The following is a 19,393-nucleotide window of genomic DNA, read 5'->3' as shown; positions in this document are numbered from 1 at the left end:
ACAGAATAAAACTGAGGAGTAAAGTAGACCCAGAGACATGTAAACATGGAACAGACTGATGACTCTCAGAAGGAAGTAGGGTGGGGTAGCGAGGGGGGGGTGGTTACCCAAAGAATTTATATGAATATATGCGTTGCCCATGGACACAGACAGAAGGGTGGTGAAGACCTGAGTCAGGGCAGGAACTTCATGGAGGGGGGCAATGTGGGTTAAAAAAGAGGAACATCTATAATACTTTTAACAATAACGATAAAGAAAAAAAAAGCAATAAAAAAATAAAGTTGTAACCTAATTATCTTCTTGTATCTGCATTACTATTGAAAAGCCAGTTGTCAGTATTGCTGTTGCTATAATTTTTTTTCTCTAGTTAATTTTTTCTTTTTCTTTTAAGTTTTCTGTATTTCTACTAAAATGTTCTTAGAAGTAGGATTCTTATTTACTTTAATTGGCATTCATAGAACTTCTTATATTTTGGACTTAATATCCTTTGATAGCTTTGGAAATTTTCCAGCCAGTATCTCATCGACCATTTCTTTACTTTCTCTGTTCTTTCATACTAGGACCTTAGTATATATTTTAAGTATTTTACTGTACTGCATATGTTTCTTATAATATTATTTGGTCTTTTACATTTGGTTTATTTTCTGTGCTTGAGTCCGGATATCTCCTTTGGACCTATTTTTCCAGAGTATTAATTCTCTCTTCTGTTATTAAAAACATCATTTGGGTTTTTAATTTTAGACATTGTGTTTTTTGGTTTTAGAAATTTTATTGATTTTCTGTCTTAGATCTCAGGTTTTTAGTAAAAGTCTCTATTTTTAAATCTATTTTTCTAAACACCTGAAATTATTTTTGTATGATAATTATAATAACTGAATCACCCAAAGGTTGTTTTTTTTTGTTTTGTTTTGTGGTTTTTTTGTTTTGTTTTGTGTGTGTGTGTGTGTGTGTGTGTGTGTGTGTGTGTGTGGCTTTGTTTTCTACGATTTATCTTGTGGTTTTTTTCTCTCACCCTACTCACGATATATTTCCATCTTTTGTCTCTTCTGATAATGTTTTCATTAAATGCAAACATTATCTGTAACATTATTATAAGTTCTGACTCATGCAATCTCCCTGCAAAGTAGTCTATCTCTTTATTCAATTTTTTTTTTTTGTGGGGGGAGGGTAGAGAAAGGGGAGTGCGGGGGAGAGAGAAACACTGGTTTGTTGTTCCACTTATTTATGCATTCATTGGTTGATTCTTGTATGTTCCTTATTGAGTTATTGAACCTGCATCCTTGGTATATCAGGACAATACTCTAACCAACTAAGCTACCCAGCCAGGACCAACGTAGGCTGTACTGAAGACTTTGTAAGAATTGACTAACCAAGGGTATAGTCCTACTGGTATCTCAACTTAAACTGGACAGACTGTTTACCAGGGCCCTTCCTCATTGGGGGATTTTGATATCTAACTTTCTGCTCACTTCCATGAGACTGCTTAGATTCTGTTTAGTTTTCTCACCTCTTAGCAGGTGCTTCCTGATTGCTGTTTCTGTTTCATCCCCTCTATACAGCTTAGGATTCAGTAAAGCAGATAATATAACAAATATTAATCTCGTTTCTCTGCAATATACTCTACCCCCGAATCATCTTACGTCCTAATTTGAATACTGTTTTGGGTGGAAGGGGGGCAGGACCTGGGTGTGAGTGCTGAACTTCATTATTCTTTGATGTCACATGATTGCCAAACTCCTATTTCTTCTCAGCCTCCATGCCCTATGTTGGGAATAGCAAACTCTTCAGTGGGAAGGAACATTGGAGATATTCCAGGTCTCCTCAATGTTTAGCTTCTCTCTCTTGTTTCTCTGTGTCCTTGATTGCTCTTTAACGCCTTCAAACAGCTGTTTTTGTTTTGTTTCTGTTATTTTATCAAGATTTATAGTGAGTCTTGGTGGGAAGATTTGTTTTACATAAGCTACATTGCCTTTGGCAGAAGTGGAAGGCTCTTTAAGTCTCTTTTGTTTATAGGTATTCTACCTTTTTTTTAAATGCTTTGCCAGCATTTGTTTAAAAAAAAAATCTCAGTTATTTGTTTTATAGGGTTTCCCATGGTACATCCCTGTGATGTTATTTAATATGCTCCTCTGTACTCGGTGTTTTCTTTAAACAGGTGGTTTGTTAGTAGATGTAATTTTGACAAAAATACTTTATAGATATTTGTGTGTGTCTAATTGCAATGAATTGGGAGGTTATAATGTCTGGTTTTCCTATTTTTATGATGTTAGATAAAATAAAACCATGGGTTCAATTTTATTTTAATTCGCATATGTTTCAAATGATAAATGTATATGTTTAACTTTTTAAGGAACTCACAAATGGTTTGTAAAAATAGCCATATCATTTTATATAGTAAAACCAATGCATTAGAGTTTCAGTTATTCAAAATCCTTGTCAACATTTGGTATTGTCATCTTCTTTGTTAATTTTAGTCACTCTAATGAGTATGTACAGGAGTTGGCTTGTGTTTTTTGTTCGTAATTTCTTTGACAACTAATGATGCTGAGCACTTTTCATGTGCTCTTTGGCTATTCATGTGTCTTCTTTTGTCAAGTGCCTGTTCAAATCTTTTCCCCATATTGTCACTTGGGTTATTTTATTTATCAAGTTTTATATTATTTCATATATTTGGATACCAGATTTATTTCAGCTATATAAAGTGAGTCCTTGCCTTTTTACTGTGTCCTAAGAAATTGTCTACTCCAAGTTCTAGAAAAATTTCTCCTTTTTTCCCTAAATTTATAAGATTTTAACTTTTTTGTTTTCTTTAGCTGTATACTTCATTTAGATATATTCTTTTGTATAACAGAGAGACAAAACAGTTGAGATTTATGTTTAACTATATGGATAGTCACTTGTTCACGCACTAATGTTGAGAAGTCCTTTTAGTACTTCACTGGATATTACCCCTTTTACAGATAAGAAGACATATTTCCTGCCAATAATGTACAAGGTTAAATATATATCTTTAAATTCATATTATTGCATTATTATTTAGACCTGAATAATCCTAATTTTTGCTGCTCAATTTGTCAAAGTCTCAATGTATTCTGTTAGGATCTCTTACTGTTATAATGTTGTTTGTGTTTTTTAGGTATTTTCCCTTTTCTGCAATTTTTTTTTTTTATGTATTTTGATACAAGGTTGTATGTTGCATTACAACTTATAGTAGTCAGATCTTTATTTTGATCATTAGGAAATTACTCTTATTTAATAACTTTTTCCTTGTATTTGAACTTATCTGTCAATTAATATCTTATTACCTCTTCCTTTACATTTTTCCTTTTATAGTTTTATTTATTATTTTATTTGTCAGCTTCCTCAGTTTTTAGTCTTCCCTTTGTCTTATAATAAGGTAATTTACAATTATTGTGTTGTTGACTTGGTTATGTTATTTTGTTTCATTATATCTTTTTCATTTCTTTTATTTTAATGCATCTTATATTTTTAGCTTTGCACATCCTTAGAATTTTGAACACAAGGCTTTTCATTTTTTTTCAAAATGTTTTCAATTTATAATTCTCTAAGCTTTGAAATTAAGCATAAAACATTTATTTGTAACATTTAATATGTGGTTTGTCACACATTTTTTATTTTACCTCTTCCTCTCCTATATTCTAAAAAAATTTCAGTATTTTAGATCAAGAATATTACTATTATTACAGCATTATTTTCCATGTTATATGTCTTTTTTCAACAGTAAATACTGATATTTCCATTTAGTTTAAGACAATTATTAACCTGATCTCATTTTTAATTAGTATTGTCCTGCACTTACTCCCTCTCATGTGGATTAATTTAGTTCATCTATGTTTGATTTTCTTATAACTTTTTATCTTATCCATATCTCTTTAATTTTATTGTTGAGTTATTGATTTATCATGCTATGATTTCACTTCACACTTGTCCTTCTTATTATGTCTCTCTTTTATTGAGAACCGTTTATTTTATACTTTAGATGGTGATACCAAAGAGTTAATTTAAAATTTTCTTTTGATCTATTAATAAAAAAATTTCTGAGGCTTGAAAATATTTTGAGTCTTTTGGATACTGATTAGTCAGGATTCCCAATAAGAGCCATATTTCACTTCAGGTCTAAAGGCTGGAAATGACTGGTATCTGCCTTCAGGCAGTTAGCCATAAAGAGTTCCTTCTTAAGGAGGGCCAGTCTTTTTGTACTAGTTAGGCCTTCAACCTACTGCATGGGGCCCACCTACCTTAGGGAAAGGAATCTGCTTTACTCAGTTTACTGATTTAAGTGTTAATCTCAGCCAAAAATACTCTCAGACACACCCAGTATAAAGTCTGAGTAAATATCTGGGCATCCACTGACCCAGTCAAGTTGACACATGAAATTAGTTATCACAGGTGCTGTAGTCTTCCCTTTGGTTTTTATTGTGTCATGTGCTAGCATTTTACTTCCCTCCGTACTTGACCTCAGTTATGGAGGACCTATGTAGGCTGTGTACTTGTGAAAAAAAACACACAAAAAAAACCAATATGGGTAAAAACAATATGAAAAGCCTTTCATCTTTTCTCTGCCCCATTTTACGGCAGACTTATTGTTTGTCCAAGCTGTTTAGGTGTATAAAGATGTATACATCTCTCATCTGATTCTGCTGGCTTTAATTCGGTTATCTGTTATCAATAATAGCTAACCAGCCTCAGTATCATGAATAACTGCAAAAATGATATTAGCTCAGAGGCTCAGGAACGATATTCTCTTGTCTTTTTCCTCAAGATTACATGTTAGCGGATAGAATTCTAGCCATCATGTAACTTTGACAGCTACAAGAAGGACCAGGAAAAAGGGCTTCTGTAGAAATTTCTACTTTCAAATCATTTGCCTTCCTTGTATGACAAAATATAAATATTCTAACTTTTTATCTGGTCAAAGATAATTTATTAAGGTAGAAGGGATCATGGATAGTGAATTAGGTAAGTAACATATTCTGTAAATATGTTTTTCAGTGGAGGTGGTAGCTTTTTCTATCACCAGTGTCTGAAAATGTTCTAAACTTGTGTAGTCAGTGTAAATGGTCAATTTCTAGCATGCCATATTACAGAGATCATTCACTCTTTTTCTGAATTTGCTCAAGGGACTATACCCTTATCTTTTATTATATTCCACCAGTTTCTTTCCAACCATAACTTTATCTCATATTTTTAAGATTTGCAGGTTCTGTTTAGATAGAAAAGGTAGAGAGCAGAAAGTAGGTGAAGGAATCACTAGGAAAAAGGGAGAATTTTATTCTAACTTAGAAGTTAGGAGTAGAAAGTATAGAGGAATAACTGCCTTTCTCTCTGGTACACAGGGTCTCTGAGAACAGGGCGTAAATGGTAGAGGACTTTCTTGTTTGATGTCCCATGTTCTGAATTCTAGGATGGTTTTTCTTTTTAAAAAATATATTTTATTGATTTTTTTACAGAGAGGAAGAGAGAGGGATAGAAAATTAGAAACATCGATGAGAGAGAATCATCGATCAGCTGCCTCTTGCACACCCCACAATGGGGATGTGCCCTCAACCAAGGTACATGCCCTTGACCGGAATTGAACCCGGGACCTTTCAGTCCACAGGCCAACACTCTATCCATTGAGCAAACCGGTTTCGGCTAGGCTGGTTTTTCTTAATTCAGCTTCTGTCTTCTACTTAGGATAATTTTATCTCTGGCTTCATCGATATTGGTTTTAGCATTTGTGAGGCTTTTCATCTTTTTGGGGGTCTTTACTATTGGGAATGTTTGTAAAAGGCTATATCGAGGGGCTGTTAGCCAGACAACCTTTATTCAGTGGGTATTTCTTTTAATAGCCATTTGGTTTCATTACCTTTTAATGAATTCTTTGATAACAAGTTCCTTAATTAACAAGGTGGTCTTCCAGGTTTCCTCTTCTCTAATTGTTAACATACTTTGGTGCTTTCACATAAATTCACTATGATGAAAAGTTTCCTCTTTCACGGCCCCTGTAGGACCTTCAGAAGGGGAAAGATGGGAATGGGGAGAATATGTCACGCTTTCTTGAAATCTAAATGGTTTAAGGTTATTTATCCTCACAAACTGAGACTGACTGAAATATTCATATTTTGTGCTCAATTTCCTGCAATATGATTCACTCAGAGTAGATTTCTAGGTGTATGGAAGTTGAGTTCAGCTCACATTAAAATTTGTATATTGAATGTTTCTATAAGCATTTTTTAAGAAATGTGGACTGTTCAATTCTGCCTGGAATGCAGATAAATTTTCATTAAAAAATTCACTTGAACTATAGGCAGTACTACTAAAAAAGACAGGAATATTTTATAATAAAGTGTCTAAAAACATTCATTGAGCCCCTATTATTGCCAGATACTGTATAGGGTTTTTTTTTTTTTTAATTATATTATCTCATAACTCTACAATATCTACAGTGTTGATGACATTATCTTCATTTCATTGATAAGAAAGCTGAGACTAACCAATATTAAACAACTTTCATAAAGGTCACATAAGTGATAGGGCCTGGACTTGAACCTAAGTTAATACAAACCAAATCCTTGCTCTTTCTCTATGTGTCTCTTCCACTCTGTCTCATCTTGTTTTCACTACTACTTTCCATAAAATGGATATTAGGGTTTATGAACCTTACCGTTCTTCCATAACTAGATTAATTAGAGGGCTAATCAGACACTTGTAATGAAGATCTTAAATTATTTCACTTAGAGAAACCTAAGGTTTTAAATATTCTGAAATGAAGCACTTGTTTTGGCAGCAAATAATGAACCAAAGCACCTACAGGATATGTTAGCTCAAAAACAGCAAAAAAGAAACTCAGGCTAACGAGGTGTTTGGGAGGAGAAATGCTCTTGTTTAGGGTATTGACCGGTTAGAAATGGAGTAATATGTTATATGTGGAAGTTAAAAGCGACTGGCTGACAGACAGGCAGGCGTCTGTACCATTGTGTTTTGTAAACTCTCTCCTATGGCTATGGTGTGTTTTCTCCAAGCCCATTTAATTTTTTATGAGGGTTGTAAAGGTCTTGAATAAACAATTGAGATTATAGAGGTTTTCCTGGAAGCTTTGGTTAATATTTTAATACTTTCTGCTTTGTCACATTATTAAATAACTTATTGGAAAGTTTGAAAGAGAGGGTAAGAGACGGTTTATTTTTATTTTTCCTATTTTCCCTTTTTAAATAGTAGTTAAATATCAAAATTGGGTGTAGATTTTAGCTGAATCCCTCCATTTTTATTTTAACTTTATACCTCTACAGATTACCCTTGGATTGGGATCCAGCATCTGGGAGGCCTCCACTTAAAATGCACTTCAACTGGAATTACAGTTTAGTGGGTATATCTTGAAACTAAGCCAGTGACTATAATTTATGTAGTAAGAGAGGGCTGGAGAAAGGGAGAGGGAATTGGATAAGGTAAAAACAAAAAACAAAAACCAGGAACTAGTAGAACTTTGGAAATTACCTCATAGTGACCTTTTGCTTATTAATTTTTGAATCTGATTATTTGGCATCTTGGTTGTAGTCTGGTGAAATGTCCAGCATGGCAAAAACTAGATACCTTCAAAGACATTTCTGTGTTAATGAGATAACATGATGAAGTTAATCTTTAACTTCAATAGAAACTGAGGAAAGAGAAAGGAATAGATTTTATTTCTCATTATGAGGTCTTATTCTATGGCGGTTTGTGTAGTAGTGATTGTTATTATTTGTAGAGGCTTTAATTACCTCAAATTATAAGCCACTTAAAATTATTTCCATAATGTTGTTGTCAATATATAATGAAGTTCTACCATTTTTTGTGAAGCCTTCCCTGACTATTTTGGCTTCATAACCTTTTCTTCTAAAATCATTTAGTGTTTAGAGTTTATTCTGCTCAATTTAGTACTTAATTGCATACTTTCCTTGATTTGTTTTAGAACAGGAAGTACACTTTCTACTTTTTTGCATGACCGAATTTTTTTGGTGTAAAAGAAGAAAATTGTAAGATAAGAAAAGGGATAAATGGTTGTCAAATATTATGCACTCATAAAGTACTTGCATTTTAAGCAAATATATGCAATGTTTTTTTAAATAGTTTTTCATATTCTGGACCTTAAGAATATACTAATAAGACATTTACTGAGTACTTAATGTAAACCAGGTAATAGTGGAATTATAAGGTAGGAAATGCTACATAGAAATTATTTCTAGTTAGTCATTATTACAATATATTTTACAGATGATGAAACCAAGACAAAGGTTAAAATGGTCTGGGTAATTATATTTACTATGTATGTTGGTTTTCATTAAAACACATACCTGAATTTTTCTGTATACCTTTATTTTTTTTTTTATGACACTGTTTTGGTCTATGGAACTAGAACATACAAGATATGGTATCTGCTGTGGTGGCATTGTCTTGTAATATACTAGTTCGTTGGCTGTATGCTTTATCCTTTATTCTGAATTTTAGTTAGAAAGATACATATATGTATGCATTTTTAAAAATAATGCACAGTGTTGGCCAAGCTGAAAATGGAAATTAAAACGAGAGCATATAAAATTATTGACTGGGGAGAATTTCCTTAAATGGTTATTATAGTTTTTTCTAGTTTAAACACATTCAAGGCAAAACAATAAGAATGATGGCTGATTTCTCATGAAAGAAAATGGAGGCCAGAGGACAATAGAATGGAACTTTTAAAATCCCAAAGTAAGAGAAAACTGTCAATATACAATTCAGTACCCAGGAAAAATTATCTTTCCAAAATAAAGGTGAGATGCTCTCTGATGACCATATTGCAATAATTGGTATGCCAGACAAAATAAATGGAATAACTTTTTCAGATACTGGATAGCAGGTAGTGCAGGACAGTGATCTCTGAAAGAAGGGAAACACATGAAACATTGCCCCAGCAACTTGCCTACAGGTACTTCGCAAACTGTGGTACAGGGAGGGTACCCAAAGTAACCCAAGGACAGTAGGAGACTATTGTTGAGTTAAGAAGACAAAGATTGGCCCTAGCTGGTTTGGCTCAGTAGATAGAGCATTGGCCTGTGGATTGAAGCGTCCCAGATCAATTCCAATCAAGGGCACATGCCCGGATTGTGGGCTCAATCCCCCATAGGGGGCATGCAATAAGCAGCCGATCAATGATTCTCTCTCATCATTGATATTTTTATCTCTGTCTTCCTCTCCCGTCCCCTCTGAAGTCTGTAAAAATATATTTTTAAAAAAGGAAGAAGACATTGATTGAAGTTTAGGGAATAAGTTGCTGATCTTTGTAAGGAAATAGTTTTGAGATGAGGAAGGTAATTTGAAGAATAGCACCAGATATCTGCATTGAAATCCCTTGAGGCTTTGCCTGAATACTAAGTTGTTCATGTGTAGGAAAAATTCATGATATCAGGCAAAAAATAAATGCTAGGGTACAGAAGCTGAGCACATTTGCCAGAAGTCTCTCAACGCAGGGAAATGTTAAAAATCTAACTTGTAAGAAGGGAAAGACCCTATTAAATTCCTAAAGCATTTAGTAGAACCACCAAAAGAATAGCTAGTATTTGGTCTAAAGTAGGGGTGTCGAACTCAATCAGAGAAGGGGCCAAAATCTAAAATCCAGCCTAAATCGAGGGCCTAATGGTTTACTGAACAGTCATAAACTGTCATTGTGATGGAAACGCAGCGGAGTGCAGTGATGACAGCGCTGTGCAGGCCACATTGCAAGGCCTGGCGGGACGGATTTGGCCCGAGGGCCTTGTGTTTGACACATGTGGTCTAAAGCTACATTTGTAGTAGGTCTAAAGTAACCATGGAGAATAGATTTTTCTAATCCCTCCATAAAAGAGTAGACCTGCATAACCAGTGGACACAGACAACAGGGAGGTGAGGGCATGAGCGGGGATTTGAGGGGTTAATGGAGGAATAAGGACACATATGTAATACCTTAATCAATAAAGAAATTAAAAAAAGAGTAGACTTACAAACTTTAAAATTGCAAAAGAAACTGAGCTGTTTGCCATAACAAAAATAAACTTTATTTAAAGAAATTCAACAAAATAGAGACATTCAGCAACAGTATTTAGTGTTAAAATTTGACTAGATGTGACAAGAAACAGGACAATGTGATCCATAACAAGGAATATAATCAGTCCATAAAAAAGTTACCCAAGTGACATAGGTGACAGAATTAGCAGGTAAATGCTTTAAAAATGCTCATATACCCACACATATACAATAGGCTAGAGAATTAAAGGTACATATAAATTTAAGGAAAGAAGTGGAAGTTATAAAAAATTAATCAGCTCCGGCTGATGCAGCCCAGTGGTTGGAGCACCGGCCCACCCACCGAAGGGTTGTTAGGTTTGATTCCAGTCAAGCACACATACCTGGATTGCAGGTTTGATCCAAGGCCCCAGTGGGGGCATGGGCAGGAGGCACCCAATCAATGTGTCTTTTGCATGTAAATGTTTCTTTCTCTCTCTCTCTCTCTCTCTCTCTCTTTCTCTCTCTCTCTCTCTCTCTCTCTCTCTCTCTCTCTCTCTCTCTCTCTCTCTCTCTCTCTCTCTCTCTCTCTCTCTCTCTCTCTCTCTCTCTCTCTCAAATATCCTCAGGTGAAGATTTAAAGAAATAAATAAAATGGAACTTCTAAAAACAAAAGTATCAGAAATGAAAAGCATGCTAAATTGAATTAGCAGCAAAAATTAGCCACTTTAGAAAATAAGACTATTCAGTTGAAACTATACAACCTAAATGCAGAAAGAGAAACCAAGGGAGAATTTGACAGAGCATCACTTATACGTGGGGAATAGCAAGCAGTGTCCTGCACTTGGTGCTCCTGGTTCTCAGGCCTTCAGACTCAGACCAAAGCCACACCAGCAGCTCTTTGGCTTTCATGCCTTCAAACTACATACACCTCTAGAGGAAGATAAAATCTGACAGCGAAATGTGAGCAGAGGAGTGTTACTTAGAAGCAAAAGCAAAAGAGAAAGTTGGTGTGAAAGGACAGCTCTCTTTCACAGAATAGTTCCTGGCCCTCCTTCTGAGTTTCTTGAAACCTGCTAGATTATCCAGAGAAGGAGAAATTGGGCCTTGGCTATTTGGAGTCAGTTAGATAAAATCCTTGTTCGTCTGGGACTTAGGATCTGATCCCTGTAGGTTGACAGAGAGCTGTAGTTTATCTTCTACAAAGATAAATCCCTTCTGTATCTTTGTAGAAGAAATAATGCATGATATCTCCCTTTTTGTAAAAGAGAATTGGGTACTCCGTGGCCCATTGAAACATATGGAAAAAACATGTAAAAAGACTCCATAGTGAGAATCTGAAATTTTTGTGGATCCTTACTAGATCTACATTACTCTATGACCTACCTAGTTTATAGTAAGTACAAACTATTATAAATCTCCAAAATCAGAAGAATGGACAAATTCATTGTGGTATACTGTAAAATAATTAAAGAAATAAACTACAACCACATGCATTACAGTGAAAAAAACTTTACATTATAATATTGAACCAAAAAAAATCACGTTGCAAAAGGACATGCCATATATGATTATGGAAAGTTTTAAAATATGTAAAATAATACAGTATATTATTTTTGTTATATGTATTAATAGTATTTTTAAATTACAAATGGTATGCCTAACACCAATAAGGTCCCCTGTGGGGAAAGGGAGGAAAATGATTAAGGAGGTCACATAGGGGCTAAAGTATATTTGTATGTTTAATGGACACATGAGTGTTCATCTTGTAATTTTATATATCTTTCCATATGGCTGAATTACTCCATAATTTCAGAAAAGAAGGATTCATTAATTTGAGAACTCAGATTTTAAAGATACATATAGATATTGATGGTAAATAACAGATAAATAACAGGAAAAAATGGATATATTTTCTATGAGATATGACCTAGACCTGAGACTGAGATGTCATTCACTAAATATAAAGTGTTTGAATACTTTAAAGAAGATAGTAAGATATATTCAATATAATATTTAAAAAATTAGCTTATGCCGGAACCGGTTTGGCTCAATGGATAGAGCGTCGGCTTGGGGACTGAAGGGTCCCGGGTTCGATTCCGGTCTGGTCAAGGGCATGTACCTTGGTTGCGGGCATATCCCCAGTAGCGGGTGTGCAAGAGGCAGCTGATGGATGACTCTCTCTCATCGATGTTTCTAACTTTCTATCTCTCCCTTCCTCTCTGTACAAAATCAATAAAATATATTAAAAAAAATAAAAATAAAAAAATAAAAATTTAGCTTATAGTTTATGTTCATAAGCCTCAGTGTTAATTTTTTAAGAAAACAAAATTCATCCTTTTAATTATTTCTTTCAATAAACCTTTTTTATCAATTGATTTTAGAGAGGGGGGGGGAGATATCAATTTGTTGTTCCATTTATTTATGCATTTTTTGGTTGTTTTTTGTATGTGCTCTGACTGGAGATTGAACCACAACCTTGTTGTATCAGGATGATGTTTTAACCAAGTGAGCTATCTGGCCAGGGCCTACATTTTTTTTAAATTTAAATTCTTTATTGTTTAAAGTATTACATAAGTCTCCTTTCCCCACTATTGACCTCTCCCTGTCCCCACTCCCCCAGCATATGACCTTAACACCCCATCTGTGTCCATTGGTTTTGCTCATATGCATGCATAAAAGTCCTTTGGTTGATCTCTTATTCCCTCATCCCTGCCTTCCCTCATAGGTTGGACAGTTTGTTTGATGCTTCTATGACTCTGGTTCTATCTTGGTTTCTCAGTTTATATTGTTCATTGTATTCCACAAATCAGTGAGATCATGTGATATTTATCTTTCTTTGACTGGCTTATTTCACTTAGCATAATACTCTCCAGTTCCATCCATGCTGTTGCAAATGGAAAGAATTCCTTATTATTATTATTTTTTTACAGCAGCATAGTATTCCATTGTGTAGATGTAGCATCGTTTTCTAATCAGTCATCTGCTGATAGGAACTTAGGCTGTTTCCAAATCTTAGCTTTTTAATTATGCTGCTATGATTATAGGGGTGCATATATCCTTTCTGATGGGTGTTTCTTATGTTATATTCCTAGAAGTATGATGGCTGAGTCAAATGGAAGTTCCATTTTTAATTTTTTGAGGAAACTCCATACTGTTTTCCACAGTAGCTGCACCAGTCTTCATTCTAATGACAGGTGTGAGATGGGACCTCATTGTTGTTTTGATTTGTATCTCTCGGATGATTAGTTGCTTTGAGCATGTTTTCATAATGTCTCTCAGCCTTCTGTATGTCTTCTTTTCAAAAATGCCTATTTAGGTCCTTTGCCTATTTTTTTTAATTGGATTGTTTATCTTCCTTTTGTTAAGTTGTATGAGTTCCTTATAAATTTTGGCATTAAACCCTTATTGGAGATAACATTGACAAACATGTTTTCCCATGCAAGTGGGCTTTCTTGTTTTGTTGATGGTTTCTTTCACCTTGTTTTTTATTTTGTTTTTTAAAAACAGTGATTGATACAGAAGGGACTGTTTGAAATTTTTTTCTGTGTTGAAAAATTTCTTCTTGGTTTAATTAGAATTTTGAATATTGTTTATCTGTTATTGATTTAGGGGTGGGGCGAGTGCTTCCTGAATAAATAGCTGGGCTTTCTGAATTTTAACATAGTGTCATGGCTACTTGACTGGTCATGATGATGCTAGTATTTAAGATGATTGCCATCAGGCGCTATTAATTCCAGTATTATTTGAATGTTAAGGGTATTGTGATGAAGAAAACAAAGACATTCCTAATGGAAAAATAAATGGTTTTAGTTTTGTTACAATTTTACTTTAATCTATTAAAATTATGATTTACATTCTTGTATTTCAGGGAAAGGTGGCTCAAACAGCGTGTATGTCAGCTTGCAAGCATTTAGCCACATCCTTGATGCAACTTTTGCTGGAAGCTGAAGTGAGGCAGCTCACCTTGGGAGCATTACAGCAGTTCAACTTGGATGTCAGAGAATGTGAACGTAAGACAGGAAACCATCCTTTTGCTTGCTTGTTTTGCCTGCATACTCACTTCTATAAAAAGAAATTTAAGTCTGTTATGTCTTTGTTCCTGATGATGTCAAAGAATACCTAGGTGACAGAAATCACTTATAGGATGTGTAGAAATAGAGTCTATCAGAAAGCTAATTCGAGCACCCAAAAGTGCTTAGTCCCATATGTGGAGCACAAGAGATCCCTGACTACAAGGGAGTTTGCAATCTAGAGAGGGATATAAGGCAGACATGCATTTAATGGACACTAAAGAAAATCTGATTAGTTCAGTCTTAAGAGAAGGCAGTTCCCAGCCATTTCCTTTTTATGTTTTATTTAAAAGCTATTTTTACATCATATTTGCAAACCCTTAGTTTAAAGGACAAATGCTGTATTTATTAGTCAGAAATGCTTTCTAGTACAGGTAGAAACAAAACCTTTGACAGAGTGGTTTAAACAAATATTTTTTCTTTTATCTCAGAGTAGGTGAGCTACTGAATTTATTTAGTTGCTCGGTGCTGTCACCAAGGACCCAGGCTCTTTTGTCCCTTCTCCTCTCCCATACTTAGAGTGTGGACTTTTCCACCTCTGTGTTATATTTAGAAGAGATAGGAAAAAGAGGCCTGTCTCACTTATTCCTTTTTCCTAGAAAATAAAAAGAGACACTTAACAAACCTACCTCTGTGTCTCACTGGTCAGAATACAGTTGTCTGGCCACCCTCACCACTAAGGGAGGCTGGGAGTTTGAGTATCTGTCAAGGAGAAAGGGGAGCGTCACCATTGGCACAGTTGACTCATCGTGAATCATTCACTTTGTGTTAAACACAAAGTAAAACTTTGGTTAGAAAGGAAGGAGGAAGGGTTAAAGAGTGTTGTGATGTTCGTTGCTGTGAAATGATATGAAAATGAACCGAAATGATATGATTCAAAATGATTTTTCTGATTCTAATAAAATTAAAATAGTGGAAAATTCTCTCAATATGCTCATACTTCTGCCACAAACTTTTATTTTTACTGCTTATTGTTTTTCCTTGGTTAACTTTGACAAATGAACATTAAGGTTTTATTTATTGACTATGTTATTTTAAATTAATTAATTAATTAATTAAGACTTCCAGTTCCAGCCATCACCGAGTAACAGGTGCCAAAGTCACCCTTCTTGGATAAACAACTGTAAAACTGGGTAAAATGTATGAGGCAACTCTTCATGCTTTGGGCAGCAGACAGCACAAGGCTGCGATCCTTTAGAGAGGGGAGGTGCACAAGGTAAACTTGTCATTCACTCTCATTTCCTGCCCTGAGCACTATCCAAACAGCAACACATGAAAGTAGGTCCCAAATATAAAGCATTTACACAGATAAATGGAAATTGGTGGATAGGGCTGGTGATGCAGCCGGGATTTGTGGGGCAATGGACTAGAGAACAGGGAATTGTTCAGAGAAGCAGCTCCAGAAATCTGCATTCGAGAGCCTTTGAGTCTTTGGTCAAAAACTAAGTTGCTATGTGCAGGATAAAACTTTCTGAGGTTTGGCAGAGAATAGCTACTGAGGAACTGCTAGCTCAATAGGAATGCCAGAGGTTAGAGAGTGCTAGGAGATGCTAGAATTCTGACCCACCAGGGTGAATAGACCAGCTGAACATAGAAGGTTAGATCATAAGAGTACTACTCAAGCTCTAGAAAAAGAGCTAATCTTGATCCACCATCACAAAGCCTAATTACAACACTCAACAAAATAGAGATAATCTGCCAATAAAATAACTGCCTGCCAAACCGAAACTCAACAGTCTTTGAACAGAAACAAACACACAAAAATTCAGACTGTCAACCACATAGTAGCCACAATTTCACAGCAATAAAAGGCTATAATTTGACATGCAAAGAAGCAGAAAAGTGTGATCCATAACAATAAAAAAAAACAGGCAATAAAAATAGACCCATTGAGAACACAAATGTTGAAAATAGCAGACAGGCCTTTTAGGAATCTGAATAGAAATATATTCAATAATTTAAAGAAAAAGATGGACATAATGCATGATTGTAGGTTTGGTAAAAAGTCTTAATCTACTGACTCAACAGATCTTTAGCATGAAAAACACAAAGTCATACCCAGGGTATATTATAGCAAGATTTCTAAAAATGAACAAAAAAAATAAGAAAAGGAAGAAAATAAATGATAAAAAATAAAATCTTAAAAGTAGACAAAAAGAAAAAGAAAAGATACATTATATAATGGAGACCAATAATAAGAATTACTGCTTACTTCTTATCAAAAACCGTGCAAATTACAAGGCGCTAGATCTTTAAAGTACTGAAAGAAAATAAAACTAAAAACTCTTTATCTTGAAAAAATATCATTCAGAAAAATTGTCACCAAAGGTCTGCACCTCAGCTCTACAGTGCACTTACATTGTTTAAAGATGTCAACAACAGTGTCTCCTTTCCCACATCTTTTTCTAGAATCTTGGCACTTCCCTATTAAGATATTGCTTTTGCTGGCTGGTGCCGCTCAGTGGTTGAGCATCAACCTATGAACCAGGATGTCATGGTCCTATTCTAGCACATGCCTAGATTGTGGGCTCGAATCCCAGTCAGGAGAGGATGCAGGAGGCAGCTGATCAATGATTCTCTCTCATCATTGATGTTTCTATTTCTCTCTCCCTCTCCTTTCCTTTCTGTGAAATCAATAAAAAATATATATATATTTAAATAACATCTAATTCCTCTTCCTTTGAATCTGAGCAAGCTTGTGATTTTATTTTATCCAACAGAATGTGGCAGAAATGGCCTTGTGACTTTTGTTGCTAGGTCATAAAAGACAATGCTGCCTCCATCTTCTTCATTAGCTGCTGGACAAGAAGTGTTAACTACCCTCAGGTCTCCATGCTGTGAGGAAACTCAACCAGCTCGTGTGAAGAGACCATATGTAGACGGCCTGATGCCAGAAATTTTACATTTTATGTTGCTGGTGCTGCATTTTGTTTTACTTCTTTAAATAGTATTAGACTTTGTTCTCACTTGCATTTACATTCCTTGAAATTGGTTGGATCCTTTTGAGGCTTGCTTTCAGGTTGATAGGGGGTCCAGAGCAGCCTTTTGACTGTCTTATTTAAACCCCAGCGGAAAGAAACGTCCTTTCCAGAATTCTAACCCAGGCCCAGGGACTAGAGGTTTTTCAGCTCTGGCTGCTGGGAACACCAAGTGTGCCCAGCTCTCTGAGAGCTCCACAACGTACTCTGCATATTCATTTATGGTGGTTCTTTCCCCGGCCTTGGGGAGTCTCTTCCCATGCAGGCACAAACTACTGCTCTGACAAACCTTCAGGGGCACACTTCTCCAGTTTTCCTGAGTGCCCTTTTTTGCGACCTCTTTCACTCTGGTGGTTGGCCCTGCAAATGCTAGTTGCCTTGGCATTCTGGACTACAATCTCTGACGTTTCAACTCAGACTACTTTGTTCCTTTAGGTTCCCTCCCTTTGCTGGCTTTGCACAATGGCTTGGAAACTCCCTCTAGTTGTGCTCCCCTCAAATGTTTTCCTTCTTTCAAGAATCACAGTCCTGCGTGGATTGTTGCCTGATATCTAAAACCATTCTTTCAGATACTTTATCCACTTTTACAGTTTTATGTTTGTTGTTGTTGTTTGTTTGTCTGTTTTACAGTGGGTGATAAGTCCTCTATTACCCCATTATGATCTGTAACAGAATAAATGAACATCTTTTCAAGTTCTTTTTAATTTTTATTTTTCATAGAAATAATACCTCATCTTTACAGAAAATTTTGAGGGAAAAAGAAAATAAAATCTACCTTTAATCTCATTATTCAGAAATAAGTACAATTCCAGGGATTGCATCCTAACATGATAATCTAGCAGCCACCAGATTCCATGCATCTGGTTAGCCAAGATGGTCTTACATGCTTCTATCTTAACCAATTACTTACTAGGAGAATAAAAACATGATTAGCTGAACTAACAAATATTGTTTCTTAAAAAAAAATATATATATATAGATAGATAGATAGATATATATATATATATATATATTTCAGAGACTAAGGGAGAGGGAGAGAGTGATAGAAACATCGTTGCTGGAGGGAATCATTGATCAGCTGCCTCCTGCACACCCCCTTCTAGGAATTGGGCTCAAAAACCTGGGCATGTGCCCTGACTGGGAATCAAGCTGCGATTTCCTGGTTCAGAGGTCAGTGCTCAACCAGTGAGCCACACCGGCTAGGCAAGATTGATTCTGGATGTTTAGTTTTAAGTCACTGTTGTCTGAATTTTGATGAAAGAATAGAACCTCATTCTGTAGTGAAGAAAAGGAAGAAAAGGACTTCGGAGTAGGCATCCAACAAATACTGTTAGTTAAACAGCAATGTCTGATGAATGATTGGGAATGATTATAATTACTACATTTAAAAATATTTTTATTGATTTCAGAGAGGAAGAAGAGGGAGAGAGAGATAGAAACATCAATGATGAGAGAGAATCATTGATCAACTGCCTCCTACACACTCCACACTGGGGATTGAGCCCGCAATCTGGACATGTGCCTCAATGGGGAATGGAACCATGACCTCTGGTTCATAGGTCAACCACTGAGCCATGCCGGCCGGGCCATGACTGCATTTTTGATAGAGCTAAAAGATAAAGAGAGATGGAAGATGATAAAGCTAAATTTATGGGCCTTAAGGAGGAGGAATGATGGTCTGGGAGAAGCATTAGTAAGTAAGGAAAATGCCCATTTTATGACCTGATTCTGAATTGCATTTTGTCTAGAAGAATGAGCAGCTTCTACTTGAGAAAATGATAGGCGAATTGGTATCATTAGCAGAGAGCCAGCTTTCATTTAAGACTAAGAGATGGAGAGATCATTTAATGAAAAGGTGGAACATAATAAATAGAGTTTGTTAACCTTGCAAGCGGGGTTCCAGAGAGCCAGTATCTTTTCTGAAAAGCAATTCAATATTTGTAATAGCCTTTCAGACTTAGGACCAGCTTAAAACTAACATTTGTAAGACATGGAATACCACCACTGAAACTTATTCTCAAATATTGTGGAACCACTAAGTTTCATTGCTTTAGAATTTAATGTTTCATTTCTGATTGGCAGTAATTTGCCTGTCAAGAAACTTTCCATGGACATTTATTTTACTTTAAAAGAAAGAATTCTATTTTATGTCTTTTTGCTATACCACCCCCCTCATTTTTTCCTTTAGATGCTCAGTGGTCTATAAAAAATCATAAAGAGATGATACATAGGATTCAAGTAACTATACAGAGGCGTATAAAAGCAGCCCCAAATGACAAGATAATTAACACTTCCATCTTTCTACCCAGTGGTGTGTGCGTGCGGTATTTTCCCTATTGTCTGTGA

At 35.4% G+C, this 19,393-nt stretch overlaps 1 protein-coding gene across 8 annotated transcripts in view; it reads left to right on the top strand.

Moving 5' to 3' along the window:
- EXOC6B (exocyst complex component 6B) overlaps nucleotides 1-19,393 on the top strand; it is a 462,052-nt gene that overhangs the window by 298,939 nt on the left and 143,720 nt on the right. For all 8 annotated transcript variants that reach the window (XM_036435703.2, XM_036435699.2, XM_036435697.2 and 5 more), the window contains one exon: nucleotides 13,868-14,009. In XM_036435703.2, coding sequence (XP_036291596.1) covers nucleotides 13,868-14,009 — 142 coding nt within the window. The remainder of the gene's footprint in view (nucleotides 1-13,867; nucleotides 14,010-19,393) is intronic.

This window comes from Pipistrellus kuhlii, unplaced genomic scaffold (assembly GCF_014108245.1).
Source record: "Pipistrellus kuhlii isolate mPipKuh1 unplaced genomic scaffold, mPipKuh1.p scaffold_m20_p_13, whole genome shotgun sequence".
Classification (NCBI taxonomy): Eukaryota; Metazoa; Chordata; class Mammalia; order Chiroptera; family Vespertilionidae; genus Pipistrellus; species Pipistrellus kuhlii.
This window is presented reverse-complemented; position numbering and strand designations above follow the sequence as displayed.